Source organism: Psittacula echo, assembly GCF_963264785.1.
Source record: "Psittacula echo genome assembly, chromosome: 1".
NCBI lineage: Eukaryota > Metazoa > Chordata > Aves > Psittaciformes > Psittacidae > Psittacula > Psittacula echo.
This window is the reverse complement of record NC_137735.1, coordinates 113,589,114-113,607,415: the sequence shown is the minus strand read 5'-3', so window position 1 is coordinate 113,607,415 and position 18,302 is coordinate 113,589,114. Positions and strand designations below refer to the sequence as shown.

The following is an 18,302-nucleotide window of genomic DNA, read 5'->3' as shown; positions in this document are numbered from 1 at the left end:
AGACAACTCACTATACAAAATCTGCATTGTTGATATTTTCTCTTGGAATCTTCTTCCACTCAATTCATGGCACATTTTGTACACTTGGTGTGAGGACATTTTAAATCTAACTCTGGAGGCAAGTTTCACAATTGATCAGTTTTGTCGCCAACCTTCTATCAGCTCCTTTTAAATTCATCTATTATTTTTGCCTTTTCAAACTCATAATTAAATGCAAAGAACTTTCCTACCCTGTAGTCATTTCTTCTGAATATACCTCACTTATGAAAGACATCTCCATGACACCAAAGTGTCAGGAAAGCACGAAAATCAGTAACAGCAGTAACACAGGAAAAGGTGTTACCTTTTCCTGCTTCCCCCAGACTCTGTATGTTTGGTCATAGCAGTTATTCCTGATGCCTCTCATATTTTTAAAGTTCACCAGTCAAATGACAACTGCTAGCTAAATTTGCCCTATATACCTTTCTGGTCAAGTGAATTTCTCAGCTGAATGATGATGTTCTGCTAGAAAAAATATATTAACAAAGAAAACCAAGTAAAAGGCTACTTACCCAACTTACTATAACAGTGGTCAGCTGTAAAAATGCTATTAATCCATCCTGTTCTTTCTGCGTGATTCCTCGGAGAGGCAGGTGACGATACTGGACACTGTCTGCACTTGGCAAGTCTTTCCTTAAGTGCTCATGATAAAGCATCAAAGAGTGGAAGAAATGCTCCCAGGAGACAGGGCTGCCACCTGCTCCTTGGATGTTTTCCGCTAGAAAAATAACAAACAGGTGACAAGATCTTCTTTGTACTCTTTTCAAGGAATGACAAGCAGTGTAGTTAAATTTAAAAGGAAAACTTTATTTTCTGGAGGAAAAAAGTAAAGTTCAAAGTAAAGCTATTGTTGCCAAAATTAGTGGTTCTGGTTTAGGGTTGGGTTTTGTTGTTGTTGTTGGGTATTTTTGTTTGGGTTTTTTGTTTAATAGAGACAGAAAGGTGCTACTATGAAGAGCCAGTACAAATAAGTTTTCCATTTTATGAATCAGAATGTTTGCAGCATTATTTGTATCTTCAAAGTAGGGTGGGGTATTTTTCTAATTTCATTAATATAAAACACAGGACTAACCAGAATTTTTTACTTTGATAGTGCTATTATATTACATATATAAAAGAATTCTAACAGAACAAAGTCCTTCTGGAAAAAAGTAAAAAGGTAACTATTTACGAGATATACAACTTGACATGACTCTCTTTATATTTTACAATAAGCAATATTGATATTCATCTCTTATACTGTTAGGTCACAGCTTTTAAAAAAATGTATTATTTCATTACGTGAATTACTTGCTAAGCTGCTCAGATGTTTAATTACCTAATCAGCTGGGTTTTTCTTTTCCCAGATTACACTTTCAAGTGAAGCCTTCCAATTTCACCTTTGCACTAATAATGAAATGTTAAAAGTACGAAGCCACAAATCACCTCAAATGAGTCTGTACTTTTCTAAAGAAGAGTTGAGAAAGAGCTGAAGTGTCACTTTTCTTACCATGACTACTGCCATTGACTTTTAGCAAACTAAAGCAGTAATGAGCACACTGAGGCCCACTAGCCAGTCCCCGCAGCATTTTCAAGTATGGGATGTAAATTGTGGAAGGAAGTAGATCTCCCATTTGCCTAACAAACTTTGACAAGACAACCTAGAACAAATAAAGATCAGTGTTTAAAAAAAAAAAAAAATCTGAGTATTTTAGGAACACAACAGGCAGCCAACAGAATCTAATGTAACCAGGGTAGGATAGAGGGGTGGAATCACAACTCGTATAAAAAAAAAATCCTCTGTAGACTGGCCTATTCAGTTTCCCTGAAGGTGGAAAACATGTTTCAAAGAGGAAATAAAACATTTCAAGTGATTGCAAAGTATACTAACTCTACTAATTCTCCAATTCTATATTTTTTGTGATAAAATTTACTTCAGCTCACAAATGCTGCATAGCAATATTATTAATACATCTCACAGTGCAAGTTAAGCGATGCTCAGAAGAATTCACTATGCTTGTCATATCCACAATTAACACAAGCACAGTAATTCACACAATGGGTCCTCCCCCGGTCATATTAGGGTGCTTGCAGATTGCATCAGACCTAACTTAAGTTGCCTCTATTCTGGATGAATCTTGGGATGTGCCCAATATGTCTTGTACTAGGTTTTGCCTAACACCACGTAGTCCTTCAAGAAGCACTGAAGGCTGACAGCATCCCAGGTATCTAGAGAGTTTTAGAACATCTGTTTCATCTGTTTAGATTGCTTCTTCGTTCTGTCTCTTACGGGTTGTAAGCTTTGGGCTTTAAACAATTAAAATATTTTTATGAATTCCTCCCCACCTAAAATATCATCAACTACAGTTAATAAAGATGTTTTATAATTACAGAATTTATGTTCTCAGTTACACCAAAAAGATATGAAGAGGTCATCAGACAGAAAACACAAGAGCACTGTTATCAGAATTCATTTAGCATCTGCAACAAAAGCACACCTGAACAACATTTTCAAAGAGCTTTGCTTAGCACTCTTCCTTAATAAACTTATTGAAAACCATGAATGACTGGCAGTAGTTCATTTTAGCATAAGCAACAATAACCATGTTATGCAGAGCAGGACACATGCACATACACCACTGATAAAAGATGTCTTTTTAGAGGCTAGCTGTGATAAGGATACGAAACACTCTGCTGCCTGTTTCTTGACTTTAAAGTTACTAATAATTTCTCAAGAAAAGCTGGATAACCTGGCGTTGAGGAGGTCGCTGATGAGCTACTCCAAGGTAGGACCCCATGATGGTAGATGTCTGCAAAGGCTCTGATGGACACCAGTATTCAAGAGCAAGTTCCAGATTAAAGGGGTCTTTCCTATACAATTCAGCAATCTATCAGAGAAAGAAGATGTTAAAAAGCATCAACTATATTAAGAAGATTACTTCAACAATAAGCACTACTTCTAGATAAGCTAAACACATCTGAGAGGCAAAGCATCCCACAGCTGGTGTTCCATTCCTTAAAACTCTTTGAAAATGACAGCTTCTAAATAGCAGTATCAGAACAAATGACAGCCAGATGCACACATAAGTGGAACTTGCACAACTTTCTTTTTAAATATTACAAATTACATTGCTAAGAAAACAAGTGCAATTTCTCTATAATAACTATTCATGTATCTCAATTTGAAGACTTACAGAAACATAAAACACCATGTAACCACTGAGGTCTAGATACACAAAGGTGTTCCATTCAAAGAACACGCATGCATTTAGACAGATCTCAACTCCAGTGATAGCCTGTAGCCTTAAAATTCTAAGTTATATTAAAATAAGATAGCTTAAAATAATAGACATGTTAAGATAATTTTAAAATAACTTAAATTTTAGGTATGTAAATATTTTGTAAAATAACTTCAGGTCAAAAGTTCTTCAAACATAGAAACAATGCAATATTTACTTACTAAACAAGAATTAAATGACGCTTCATTAACATCACAAGCCAAGGCAGTAAATGAATTCCTTTACATGAAGTTACAGAAAGTGTCTATATTTGAGGAAAAAGAAAACAACACAACAACCCCTCCAACCCAGAAAAGGAAAGATTCAGCACTGTGTGGTATCATTTAGGGATGGGTTTTCAGATGAAGAAAAGTCATAATCACCTTTTGCCACAGTAACGTAAAAGAAAATAGAGCTTACCAAAAGCATTAAATGCTCCAGATCCCTCCGAAGGGAAATAGGTGGATCATTACCCATCTGAATGCTCATGTGGATCATGCGAGCATCTTCATCAGCACGGTTTCTCAGCTGTTTCACCTACACAATTTATGAAGTGGAAAAAAACCCCCTGGTCTGTCTTTGGCCACGAATAAAACAGAACAGGCATAGGACAGTTATCTAAACAGACTATTAAAAACTAAGAAAGGAAATGAACTTGCACATACATGACAAGAATATTCAATTTATTTTTTTCTAATTCCCTCCCCCCAAGATCATACAATCAAAGGTATATTCAAACACTTTCTTGCTGCCAACTGAAGAGTTCATAGCAAAAGCCCTGAACTTATACCATGGGGGTTTTTCTCAATTGACTTTTGCTCCAAAAGGTGGAGCATTTTCCTCCTTTTATTCAAAAGCTAGACGGGTTAGCTTCAAACAAAGGATGTTAGACCATTATCCACAAGGAGTAAAAAGAAACAGGAAAAAAAAGGGTTTCTGTATCTGTGACCACCCCTTCTTTAGCCATTTAAGGCTACTTCTAGTTACAGCTACTTTACATTTTGAAAAGTTTTGGATTAATGGAATTATTTTGGAGCCGTCTGACGCAGCTAAAAGCATTATCACATGTCAGTAAGTACAACAGGAAAAAAAAAAAAACAAAATAAAAACAGAAAAAAGCAACCAATTCAACACACCAAAACCTAAAATATGGTGATGGTCAATACAGACCAGTTCAAGGTCTACCATATATTTTAATTTGCAAAATTGAATGTGCAGCAAAATAATTATCTCACAAAGACAAAAATAGTTAAAAACTAGAAGTAACAGAAGAGAGTCAGAGCAAACTAACCAAATTAGTATATTAACAAAATTAATACATGGACAAAATTGCTTGTTAATAAATGAAATAATGAATTATCTGAACTACTAAAGCTATTTATCAAGTTGTGAATGTAATTCAATCAACAAAAAGATTTACCCAAATCATTACTGGCAAGCATAAATGTTAAAAATATACAGAAGAGTTAAATAAAATGCTGACTTACAGATTTAAATAAAACTGAACACAGGTTCAGACACTTCTCTACCTAAAATTTGAGATTCAGTAGAAACAGCTGAGTTCAAAAGCCAACCACTAACAGCACTTAAGAAATTCCTTTGTAGGGTTGTATCCCAGGTGCCAACTAACAAAGTCCTTCCTGTAAAAAAAAATAGTACTGGCCTCTATCAAAATGGAACATAATTCAACAGCCAGACTTTTGATTACATGTATTATAAAATCCTACTTGCAATGAAAAACATCTCTCTTCATCTTTAGGTATTAGCTACAAACAACTCCAGATCTGAACCTCATCTCACCGGAAAAAAAAAAAAAAAAAAAAAAAAAAAAAAAAAAGGCACAAAAAAAACCAACCAAAAAAACCCTGAAATGGAAGAGAAATATTCTTCCCGGAGGTAAAGCCTCCAATTCCATAATGCAATGAAGATGAGAGATGTACCAACAAATCAACCAACAGCTTTGGGATTTTCAAGCAGTTCTGTGGATACAGGGGACAGCGTAGTATCTGTTCTAAATCTAGTATGGCAGCAACCTCAGCCTGAGTCAAGTCATCAGCTCTTCAACCTTCATTCAAAAAGCTACCTTGTGTCTCTCACATAAAGTGTTATCGTTATGGGAAGACATTTCATCTTTCATAAAGCAACACTACGCAATGAATAACTGCCTCACAAAAAAGTTCCCAGTTCCAAACCTGCTTGCACTGTTAAACAGTAAAATGATTGTTAAGGAACTTCTATAAAATACACCTCACATATTCCAACTATATTCAAAAGATTCCTAAGGGATACTGCGTCTGTATTACAGAAAACACCATTGTGTGCACCTTCAAAGAATGTCCAAGGCCTGTTAACAATGTGGTGTCGTCAGACAGGCAGCCACTGCAGCAGAAATACAGCTGTACAGTTATCAGCATGAACTTGTTTGAACTGACATTACACTTTTCTATGGATATTCTCTCAGTTAAAAAGACAGCTCGGGAAAACAACATATAACACCCAGATTATAAATAAATTAGGATTAAACCTAAAAGCTGTTTACAACATGTTCATATATGCCCTTAAAGACTCTTACAGCTAAAATACTGTTTTTCCTGACAATATTGTTCTCACTCTGAGATGTTACAATGAACAAAATATATTTTTAAATCCTTCTTTTGCACACTGAAAAAGTAACTGTTTGACAACTCCAACTATAGCTCAACATGATGAAGGTCACAAAAGAAAGCCTCCATCAATTAAATAAAAACCTTTTCATAGAATTTTAATCTTCCATGCTTAGATACAAGCTCTTGCACAAATGAAACTGTTGCAATTGCTTAAACCCTTTTGCAGTATTTCTGCTGTTCTAGTGAAAAACACTGCTCATTTTCCCAACAATTGATATTAGTGAAAAAGTAGAATCCCTCCCCTTAAATATGGAAAATATCACTACTGAAAGAATAAATTAAGAATAAGAGACAAAAGCGGTAAGTAAATTTAGGTTACGTTACTGTCTGTATCAAAAGAAAACAAGCAAAAAAAATCAATACCCACATTCACTGCCATCAATTTCTACATTCATTTAAATTTCAATCATGTAAAACAAAATAAAACTAAACCACTACTGCCACAAAAGCTTGCTTTGCAAATCTCACCACACTGAAGAGTTTGAAGAATCACATTCTTCCATCACTTCAGTGTGGAAAACAAATCCCAAACCACATAGGTTCCATAAAGTCAACAAATTTTCTGGACTGCAGAGCCTCAAGCTGAGGGTCATATCTGAATCCCTATGCTATCTCTTCTAATGTTAGAAATAGAGAAAAAAATAACTACTATTCATCCAAACAGCTTACTTTCATTGGCATGAGCGCAAGGAAGTCTGTGACAAGGTTATGAATTTTCCGAATGTAAAATTCCTCCTGGTAGAAGTTTTCAGACCCCACAACAGATTCAGTCAGGAACAGGAAGACATTATCAGCAACTGCCAGCTCTGCCATTGCTTCATCTGCCTCAGTGAATTCTGCAAGAGCTGGGCCACAGAAATCACAAGAGGAGGAAAAAGATAAATTATAGTTACTTGTTACCAAACAAAACATGTTTCAGAATACCCAGCTGACATGCAGACTAGCATGCTTCTAGCAACTATGTTTTTTCTACCATACAGGAAAACACTAAACTGGAATATATAAGTTAATGTTTGGTGATGATCTCAACTTTGTTCTTTAATAAGTGTTAAAGTACATAAGCCATTTACCCAATCAAATCAAAGGCTATGAACAAAGAATCATAAACCAACCTTAATTACACATTAATTATAAAGTTCACATTTTCGTTAAATATATATTCTGGAGTAGACGCAATTCTGACCTAGTAGGGAGACTGGGATGCTTATGAAGTACACAGATAAAGTAAAAAAAACAACATTAAAACAGATTTGTCCTCTCAAGATCATCATTTACACCATCTCAAGGTGTAAAAAGTCATAAGAGTCTATTCTCTTTTTAAGTGTTCAAATAATACTAAAGCTGCTAAAATGCAATCTTTCATATTTCCAGTACATTAAAATATCTTTCATTTCAATGAGACATCATGCAATATTACTGTCTAACAACTAAATATTTCTAAATCTGTGTACATTTCAGAGCAATTCAATGCTCAACAACTAAACTCACATACTGAGAAAGCTTTAAAAGAGTGTCAACTGTAATTTTATCATAAAGGTAAATACTAGCACTTCAAAAAGGTTACAGATACTTTGATTTCTACCTCTTGGAAGTTTTGAACACTAATGTGCAGCAACTGCACTTCAGGGTAATTTACCTGTCACATCGGATAATTGGGATATTCCTCGTAATGCCAGCGCCCAGGCTAATCTAACAGTAGCTTGCAGGCCTGGTAATTTCCAAGGCTGAGACTCCTGAAGACGAGTGTGTATTGTTGCTATATACTGTCTTTCTGCTAGCAGAGGGAGCCGGTGCACCAAATCTTGAAAAACAACAAAAACAAACACAACACCAACACCCAGTAAATGAATGTGAAAACGAACATGAAAAATCCTACCAATTTGTTACAGATCAGTAACAAAACTGGTTAAAATCCAATTCATCCATCTGCACAACATAAGCTCTCTGGGAAACTTGCCAGCATTACCTTCACGATCTTCTGTGCCTTGTTCCAAAGAGCTGACATCGAAGCAGTAAAGGAGAGCCATAAGAAGAGACAAGTTCACACCATCCAATGAGCCATCAGCTTCCACTGTTACTTTCTCCAGGTAACTTATGAGGATGAGAGTGTCATCTTTACTCAGTGGTGACTGGCAGGACCACACAAACAGACTTTCAGCCAAGGACTGTCGGCATTCTTTAATGAGGTCAGAAACCTTTAAGAGAAAAACCAAACAAAAACTCTGAATATAAATATTCTGGTAACATGTTCAGTTTGTCCTTCACAGTTAATCAGGATGACTAGGTTAAATTTAAAATTACTCTAAAGACAACAGCTACAGAAAATGTTGGGGGTTTTAACTGCTAAACAACAAAAGGCACACTTATGCTTGTTAGATGCATTTGTATTCCCATGTATTTCATATAAGGTCTGCATAGATACCCTGAAATATGACTGATCAGCATCTCTGTCAAGGTCAGGAGACACGAGTTGACACAGAATGTTTGTGACTGTAGACATACCACACAAAAGTCATAGTGTCTGTAATACCCAACTATGCTGGTAGTTATAGCCAGATAAGGTCATAGTCTTCTCCTTCTCCCAAAAGAGATGACCTCAGCTGACTACACAAATACAAAACTTTTAGGATGCTGAGAAACATGAAAGACAATTAAAATTAGAACTTTCTTCCCCCAGAAAAAAAAATTTATATCAACTTCAGAAAACAAATATAAATTAAATCTATCATCCCCAATTACATATGGGACAAATATGATGCCCAACATAAAGGCTACCAAGCCTTTTCATATTAAAAGTATTTAATTTTCTTTTTATTTGGCAAAATATTTCATGCTGTGATACAATTAAGTACAATTGCTCTTGAAAACAAAATTTGTCCTTTTTTCTAACAGTTGCAACAAAAACTACTTTTTTTCAAACAAGGACATTCATTTAATTTGTTAAGTTCAGTCTTCGCCCTCAGTTCAAACTGCCACTAATGGGCTTTCATAATGATCTTTGTAAAACCGTATTTTATTTAGCTATATTGTGAGCTTCCGATGACGTTCTTCCCCTGATTCTATTGTACCTGGTTAAATAAAAAACAGGTAGCTAGAAGCATTCTATTTCCACTAAAATCATATATATTGTGATAAAAACTTTTCAACATTTAACACAGCAAGAGATTTGTGCACAGACTTCAGCTGAATAGTTCTAATGAATACAGAGGGAAATAATGGTAGTCCACCTAAAAGGTGGATGAACAAAACCAAAAAAACCTTCTAACATTACACATTAAATGAATTTTTTAAGATAATTTAAGGTAAATCAGAAGGATATCCTTTATATAGTTTCTACATTAATAGCAAAAGTGTAAAACTAGTTTATTTGGTGGAAAACAAACTGACTGATTTCAACTTAAAATAATTTTCAGACAGATCACCTGTTAGAAAGAAGTGTAGACAATAAACCAAAAATGTCTGAAATCTTCCTACTAGACACACACTCTGCAGTTAGTCACAGTCTCAGTTAAGTTCAAGGACTACAAAAACCAAGAACTAATTTTCAGGCAATTCTCACTTCAGTATTAGAAATGCTTCTGCTCATATAAACACAACTGAATTATTAAAAAGAGCATTATTTTCCCGACTTGATTTGCTTTCAATCTCTATTACTAATTTGTGAACTATTTTTGTTCCATGGTGTTGAGAACAGATGATTTAATACACAGTCTTTAGAATAAAATTAAAAAGAAGAAATTTACACATAATGCAAATGTTAGGCTTACTTTCTTACTGTCCTTGATTACACTTCTTCACTAAAAATAAGGTAGGCCCTAGCATCAGGAAGCAATAGCAAAACTGAAATGCAGGAAGTAATCTTGATCCCACTCTGGTATATCACAAGCTGTGACCTCTCAGACAGTAACAGAGCTTACAAAGGTAGAGAACAGAAACTAGAAAGTAAAAAGAAAAATCACTCCTTGTCTCTTTGCAGTTTAACTGTATTCTAATCTGTAGTAATCTGAAGTAATTCAGAAGAATATTCACACCCAGTGAATATTTACCTCTTTGCGATGTTTCTCACTGCCCAACCCTCGCTCTCTCTGGAGTTTATCAAATTCATTGTTCAAATCAATGTGTGACACAAGAGTAAGGATCTTCTGAGTCAAACCCTGCTCCATTAGGTCATCTGTAAAGCGTGTTGTCATGGATATTAACTCTTGACTATATTGGAAAGAATATAAATTTAACAATTAATCATACTATTCCCAGTCACAGAAGAAGTCTAAAATAATGAATCCTGTCAAATGTATTTCTTGATGGAAAGCATACAACTATATTATATACATAAAATAACTAAATGAGCATGGCTAATCTCAAACCATTATGCTGAATAGATACAAAGTCTTTAGATAACCGCAGGTTCAAGAATATGGAATATGAAAATACAACTTGTATCAGCTAATTAAGATTGCTATCAAAGGAAAAAGTACTGCACATAGCATTCACTAATGAGTCTAATTAGTCCTAAAAGAACCCAAAGCAAAGAACTTTGATGAGCTCATCACCCTAATACAGACCTGAGGTCAAACGTCCATGTCTTGCCTTGGCGTGACTGGATGAGGGTTCTTAGTGAATTGGCAATGCATCTTTTTCCATCCCAGTACAACAGAACAGCCACTAGACCTCTTGTAAGGCCAGGAAAATTAGGTTGCTGGTGTTCCCCTGTTGAATGAAAATGCACAGAATAGTCACAGAAAGTCTACCTTACACACTTTGATAACAGCTCTATGTCTTTGCATTTCCAATTGAAATATAAGTGTAGAATTCAAAGCAACCATGGTTATTCACTATCACTTTGTTTTGTTTCAGGCACTTAAAAGATCTCACAGATATTTTGAACGCTATTATTTAAACTGAAATTTAATTATTAAAACATAAAAAAATTCAGAAGAAATAGAAGCGAAAGTCCCTAAATACCCTAGTCCAAACGGTATTTGTACCTCGTATCTACCCATCTCAACAATCAATTCAAGCTGATTACCAGCAAAGTATCTTTTCTTTATTCAAAATAAAATTTTCTTTCTGAATTTATATCGAAAACTCAAGTTCAAACTAGAAAGTGAGGTTTATCTGAAGATGGCTTTCCAAAGGTGACAAATTTGCAAGCTACTTCTTTAATGAATTATTAAAAAGTTGATGATGAACAGCAGCTAGTAGTGATAACTAACAATTATATTTTAATAACTCTGAAATAAATTTTCTACATGCAAAGTGTGCCACTTTCTAGAATATATTTCATAATCTAATCAGTTACTAGATTATGATCCAAACAGAGTCACATATCAGCATATAACTACTACATAATTTGAAGAACCAAGATCTATTACACTGCTTTATGGAAAAACTCTCAATCAATTATTCTTAAACTATTTTCAGATTCAGTAATAGAGAAAGTAAATCATAAAACCCCCTCAAGTTATTCTTCCTTTTGCAATAGCTGCCTGAAATACAAACATTAGGTTCAGAACACTGTTACTGTACTACACTACAGTGACAGCAGATTTTTTTTAAGAACATTCTATGCTCCAAGGCCCTGACTAAATCACACATTCATGTTAAGTATACACTTAAATAAGACGGCCCTATTTAGGTTGTATTTCTCCAGCTCTTAAATATTTTCCCTTCTCACCAGCTAGAAGGAGCTCAACAGCTGCCAACTCTCCAATATCAAAGAGGTCACTGAGAATAAAGGCTTCTCTGATTAGCTGCTCCGGTAAAAGTTTAGTTCCCTGCTGACCCTGGATAGCAACCCCTTCTGTACTTGCTTTCTGAACTTTCTCATGCTGCTGGACATTCTTTGGCTGCAAGAGAAACAAGCATCGTAAGTTATTCAAAATGGCACGAGCAAATACTGAATAAAGCTTTACACATCAATCCTCACAAATATAGTTCTGACTGTTTTTATATTGACAACCTAACCTAACAGTGCTTTTAAACACAGAAATAGTAAAGGCACCCTAAAAGAGCTTTGCAGTCACACAGCAATGGTCTCTTTGTTGGGACGTACCAAAAATAATCTTATACAATTGGTTTTGATATTTAGTTTACTCAGAATAAAGGAGACAAAGTAAATTTTGATACAGTTCTCAAGAGGAATTTGTATCAGCTCAAGAAAAGACATCTGAGTTGTTGATCAGAACTGCTGCATTACTTTAAACCACTGTTTTCTACATCATTCTTTTTTCTATTAAACTCAGACACTAAAATACACTAACAAAACTCTACAGCTGACTGTTAAATTTTCTGTCTTATCCATATAAAAAGCCATATACTATCGCAGAAGTAACACCACTGAAAGAAGACATATTTCTAGTTGCGACCTTGTGATCCATCACCCAAGAAACAGCAAGGTTTTCCACATCATCTCACATACCTAATAAGACACAATCTGTATCTTGTAAATTCATGTGTTCCTCTGTTCTTTGTGTTCACTTTGTGTTAATTTGACTGAAGCATGAACATGGACCAAAACCAGACAAAATAGTTTTGTGCTTTATTTCAGACATGTAAGAGTGGTAAAAAAACCTAATACTTGACTGATGGATTATCAGATACTTTTACTATTCCTTTCAAAACAGCATTCAAATAATGTGAGGGGAAAAAAAAAAGTTATAAACAAAATCATCCTGTACAAGACAAAAAATAAAATGCATTATTCAAGCTACTTATATTCTTACGGCAGAACAAGACTGTTGTAACAAATTTGTCTTACGTACTGTAATAACATATAACAAAAAGGATGGTTAGGGCCTAAATAGTATGTCATACAACCGTACAATACAGAGTAAATTGTCAACTCTCCAACTCATTCCACAAAAGAGTACTAATCCAGTACCGGATTTCTGAAGAGAGAAATGAAGTCCGATTTGTGCTTCTTTAAAACCTGGTCGAGGCGATGAATAGCTTCAGGTTGCCTTTTCCAAATGGCATTCATTACAGTCTGCCATATGTCCTTATATGGACCCCACAAACTGGCAGCTAAAAGAAATAAAACATTGTATTTTGAATGGAGAAAGAAAGAAAGAAAAAAAATATTTACACACTATTTCCAGTAAGTAGACTTTTAAAACTTACTGTTAGTTTCAGCTTGACAGTATAGACTGTTATGTCCATCAAATAAAGCATATTTTCCTTTCTTAAGGCACAAAAAAATTACAACAGTGGTCCAGTATAAAACCTAACTGCATTTAGGGAGCTACAGAAGCAGAAAAGATGATGTATGCAGCTACGTTCTGGGGCTGAAAGTCATCTTATAAAGATACTTGATATAAGCTCTGTAATCTTTCAACCTTATATGCCTACGAGATTCCATCACTTGGATAAGATTAAAGGATAACTAAGACCTGCAAGGCAGACCTTGAATCTGAATGTAACTCGGCAAGACTGGCTTCCTGCTTTCTATTTCTGACAGAAAAATCCAAAACAGAGAAATACCTAATATATGAGGGACTGAAAATGAACAGCAGTGCTATCAGAATTTGTCACATCATTGCATCAGTCTGTAGAATAAAATAAATAAGAAACCAAAACCCTACCATTAAAGGCAATATTACGTAAGTAACAAATCATGAACCTAGGGACACTTTCTTTCACATCTACTCATCTTTCTCATTTTGATTTAAAAAAAAACCATACATGTAGTTTTGATCCCTAAGACACATCTGCTGCTAACATTCTGTAACAAGAACTTTACATAGAGATATGAATTTCCTGTACTAGAATATAAATCATTACCTGACTATGCTTAGAAGAGACTAGATTATTTCTGGAAGCTAGCAAGCACAAATATATTAATTAAGAGAAGTCTGACCCTATTTTAGGAATACAGTCTCCTCTTCCTCAACACTGAAAGAGTTTCCTTTGCATATAGAATCATAGAATCAATTCAGTTGCAAAGACCTTTAAGATCATCAAGTCCAACTGTTACCCCAGGACTGCCAGTATTTCAAAACTGAATTTAGTACAACAACTGGAACATGTATAATTCAGAACCCAAAGTCTGTAGGATGAAGACCACAGCAGAAATTTCCTTATGATCAGGTCTCATGAAAACAGTATACCAAACTAGTCTTCAGACTTCAGCCAGAATCATTGTCTAAACTGAAAATCTTACAGTTGGAAAATTACTCCTACCACCTAGTATTAACATTCTATTAAAATATATATATATATCAAAATTAAAGACCGACATTAAACAGAAGTACCAAAATGTTTCCCTTGCTAGATTTCATTTTCATCTGTGAAAGTTTCAGATTCTACACACAAGTCACTGCAAGCTACAACAGAACAACCATTGCCTGATTGCAGGTCGCTTTCTGTGTTTCTGAGCATTTACTGAGACGGTCCCTGACCCAAAGATATTATAAGCTAGCAGTACTTTTTGTGTGCTATAACTTTGCTAGCAGAAAAGCTACTTTAAGAGGCTGCTGCTCTCCTTCATTCAGAGCCACTTGTTCCCAAACCGTACACATGCCTGCTCCATTAACTCTTGATGGATAGCATTGTAAGTCATGTTAGTCAAATGATCCAACCCAAAGAAGGGGAAAAAAAAAAGGAAGAAACATCTTCCAGAGTTCTTCCAATCTTGTTTCTAAAAATCAGAGTATTTCATTAACACAGATTACAAAGCATCCCTGCTAATGATAAAAACTAGTGAAAGAGCAATACCTGAAACATGGAGAGAAAGAATGAGCGGGTAGTGAATGGCAGAGGCCTCTGAAAACAGCTTTGTTTCTGAAGAAATGATAAAATAGAACTATGCCTTGCAGAGTAGCCTGTACACAAAAAAATACTAACATTTCACCTAAAACTGGTTAAAATTCCCCCTCCCCCTGCCTCCTTCTTCTTAATGTACAAGTTAACATTGTGCTATAAAATCAAGTACAGAGGCAACATTTTAATTCTCATACTTGTTTTGACCACGCCTAACCCTTAAGGTAAACCTGACTAGATGCATCCAACTCAAACATATCCACACCTCATCTTGACCAGGCTGCTCACATTAAGATAGCAAGCAAGAGGTAGCTACTCTGACATGAAGATGCCCCTCTTTTTCATACAACCAAACACCATCTTGAAGTAATGCAATATGCTACACAAATGCCCTGAATAATAAGGCACCATAAGTCAAATCAAAATGTAGTGAGTGAGCATGTCTCAGAGCAAGAGCACTGATTTCAGTCAATTTTATCACTACCTAAGGTGTCTTGGAAGGAGCAAACCAAGTAAAACTTGGTCAGTTTTACTCTTTTGCAAAGGAAGAAACCACACAAAACAAGAATAAAACCAAAACAAACCCTCTCACCCAAACTCAGCACTAACAAAAACTACCCTCATTTACAGCGCAATTAGCAGTGCCAATAGAGCTGCATCAGAGTGGACAACCTGTAAAAAAGGACAAATCCTTTCTCTTTTTTTAAGCACCAGAGTGTTTTAATCATACAATATTATCACTGCCTAGACAAATTTACTAAAAATAGCTACTATTGGATGAGTAATTTCACACTCCAGACTGTAACTGGCTGTCTCACATAACTTCAGAATTCAGAGATTTACTTCCACTCAAAACTGTCTTTTCACTCTTATTAAATTACTGAGTCCCATAAACACAAGCAGCAATCCACAGTGCCTGCCAAAAGCTGTTCAACTCTTTTCGTGGCCTATTTGTTTGCTCTTGTCCCTACAACTCAATTGCTTTGCACCAGCCTAAATACTGTAAGGCATTAAGACATTCCCATCAGGGACAGCAAGGAAGGACAGGCTGGGTTGCCTCTTTTGGCAACAACAGCAGTTGACACTTATGACTGAAGTTTTTGTCAAGTTATAGACTTAACCACACTACGTCTCTCCCCACAAATAATACACTATAACCTAAAGCAAAAATCTTCCTTAGTTCTAGTGCCACATCTGCTTTAAATTTTATTTCATCTTTCATGTATAAAACTCCTTCTTCCATTATTTTTTAATTATAAGGCTAGAGAATCTCTTGCCATGTAATTTACAAAATAAAGTGAATTCTCATTTGAACTACTTCAATCTTCACTTTAACAAAGTCACATTTCAAATGAAGAGCCTTTGCTTCACCACTGCTATTCTGTGAGGGGATAAGGAAGTAACTGACATACTGAGATCAAAATATACTATCTGTAGAATTTACTCCTTGCTTAACATAGGAATGGAGCTTTTCATTTTACTAACTAGTCAGTATGACGTACACCACATGTCATGGTTTAAGCCCAGCCAGTAACTCAGAACCATGCAGCTGCTTGCTCACTCCCCCTAGCCCATATAAACAAGTGATTGTTTGTACATCTCTGAGAGTCCTTCAGTCCAGTACTGTGTCCAGTTTTGGGCTCCCCAGAGCAAGACACTGAAATAGGGAGCTGGAGAACAGGATTAATATGAAGAGGCTGAAAAAACTAACCTTTTTCAGTCTTAAGAAAACAAGGCTAAAGAGAAATGGGAGCTTTATTATCTTCAACTACTGAATGGCAGCATACACAGGGAAGAGACAAGAGGCATCCCCTCAGAAGATGAGCAGCAACTGACATAAACTGCAACACCAAAGCTTCCAATCAGCCATCAGGAAAAAAAAACCACTACTATAAGGCTGGTCACTCATTTGAACAGAGGTCCAGAGAGGTCTCTGGGAGGATCTTTGTCCCTATAAGTATTCCAAACTAGCTTAGATAAGGACCTGAGACATTTGATTGAGCTGGCCTTGTTTTAAGGGGGCGGAAAAGGCGGAGGGTTGGGCCAGATGACCTCCAAGGTTATCCTCTGATTATCTAGTAATTTCCTTTTATATTAGATTTATTTCCCTAATTATGCTCAGTAGACGCTGCCTTAGAACTCAAACTGCTCCTTGTGATGGGCTCTGAAGGGACCATAGCTGATTCTGATGCTAAGCCTTAGAAACATTCACTGCAGGAGAAACCAGCTCAACACTTCCAGACTCCTTGTGATAGCACTGAGCAACATGCAGGGTGCACTTCTTGTTTTACTTTTTATTGCACACAGCATTAGGAGATGAGGGCAATAGAGCACTGATGCTTAATCATACACACAAGGAGCTACCACAGTCCTCTCGAACCACAGTGGCCTTTGCTCCCCTATGTTACCACCTTCATTGGCTCCTGGGAGGGACCAGCCAGGCATGGCGCAGCTCCGACCGCGAAACTCCATCACCAGGCCGCCTTGCGCGGCCTGGGCGCCCCGGGTACCTCCGCAGGGAAGCCACTCTCCTCGCCGCATACCAGCATCACCGCGGTCCCGACAGCCTACCGCCCCGCCGCCCACTCGGGCCGCACCACCGCCTCACGCCGGCCTTCCCCGTGCCGCCGCCGCCCTCAGCCCCGCGGGCTTTGAGGAGGGGCGCGGGGCCCGCGCCCCCCGATCGGCTGGCAGGGAAGACGGAGAGCGGCCCCGCCGCAAAGGACAGGAAAAAACCACAGCCCCGCGCTCACATTTTTCTTACCCGAATTTACCGCCAACAGCGCCGCCATCTTAGCGAGAGGGAGGGACGGCGCAGCGCCGCCGCCTGAAGAAGGCCCGAAACAGCCCGGGCTGTCCTCAGCGGCGCCTCCCGAGGAGCGGAAAGCGGCCCACAGGGTCCTCCCGCTGCGGACGACGGGGTCCCACGGCTTTCCCTTTCCAGCCCTGGGGCAGCCCGACTGGCGAAAGTTAAAGCAGCAGTCAGTTCCAAGCCGGCGCTCCCACAGGGGTAGGGGCAGGGGCAGGGCGGTGAGCCCTGCACCGCGGCCTGACGGGGGTTGTAGTCGCAGAGGGGTGCGGAGCCCCGGCTGCGAATGGGATTGCTCGGCTGTTGCTGATGTCAGTCACAGATTGATAGTTCTTCGTGTCAGTCGGCTTCGTGTTCATGCTCAAACCTTCTCGAGGCGGCAGCAGAAAAGGGAGAGCAGCGGGATTCTGCATTCACTGCTCACTACTTTTGTAAATAGCACATTAGTTCTGTGCCGTTCGGTTTCTCTTTTCCTCTTTTCTCCTCCTTTTCCCAGGTCACGCTGAAGGGAGTCTTTGCTTTCAAACCCTGTCCTAGAAGCCCTATTCATTGAATAAGGCAAAATGCCTGAAGGCAGATGCTGCACCGGGAGATAGGTTTGTTAAAAATGTTCAGTTTGTATGGTTGCAGACCGAAGTCTTAAAAAAACCGAAATCAGCGATTTGTAAATGTTTCAACTAAAAAAAAGTGCCCAAAATGAAGATAAGCAAGCAGAAGGGATGTTTGTACATGCACGTATATGGAGCTAAGGAGCAAATACTTGTATGTGAGAAG

The 18,302-nt window shown here is 37.3% G+C and overlaps 1 protein-coding gene across 1 annotated transcript in view; it reads right to left on the bottom strand.

Annotated features, from left to right (window-relative positions):
- Positions 1–17,602, bottom strand: part of NUP205 (nucleoporin 205) — a 50,563-nt gene extending 32,961 nt beyond the window's left edge. Inside the window, exons 1-12 of the mRNA XM_080629752.1 lie at positions 17,484–17,602; positions 12,843–12,985; positions 11,637–11,808; positions 10,525–10,669; positions 10,009–10,168; positions 7,929–8,157; positions 7,599–7,763; positions 6,632–6,807; positions 3,717–3,833; positions 2,769–2,906; positions 1,529–1,679; positions 552–757 (exon numbers count right to left, since the gene is read on the bottom strand). Of these exons, the coding sequence (XP_080485878.1) occupies positions 552–757; positions 1,529–1,679; positions 2,769–2,906; positions 3,717–3,833; positions 6,632–6,807; positions 7,599–7,763; positions 7,929–8,157; positions 10,009–10,168; positions 10,525–10,669; positions 11,637–11,808; positions 12,843–12,985; positions 17,484–17,511 (1,830 nt within the window). The 5' untranslated portion in view covers positions 17,512–17,602. The remainder of the gene's footprint in view (positions 1–551; positions 758–1,528; positions 1,680–2,768; positions 2,907–3,716; positions 3,834–6,631; positions 6,808–7,598; positions 7,764–7,928; positions 8,158–10,008; positions 10,169–10,524; positions 10,670–11,636; positions 11,809–12,842; positions 12,986–17,483) is intronic.
- Between the last annotated feature and the right edge of the window lie 700 nt (positions 17,603–18,302).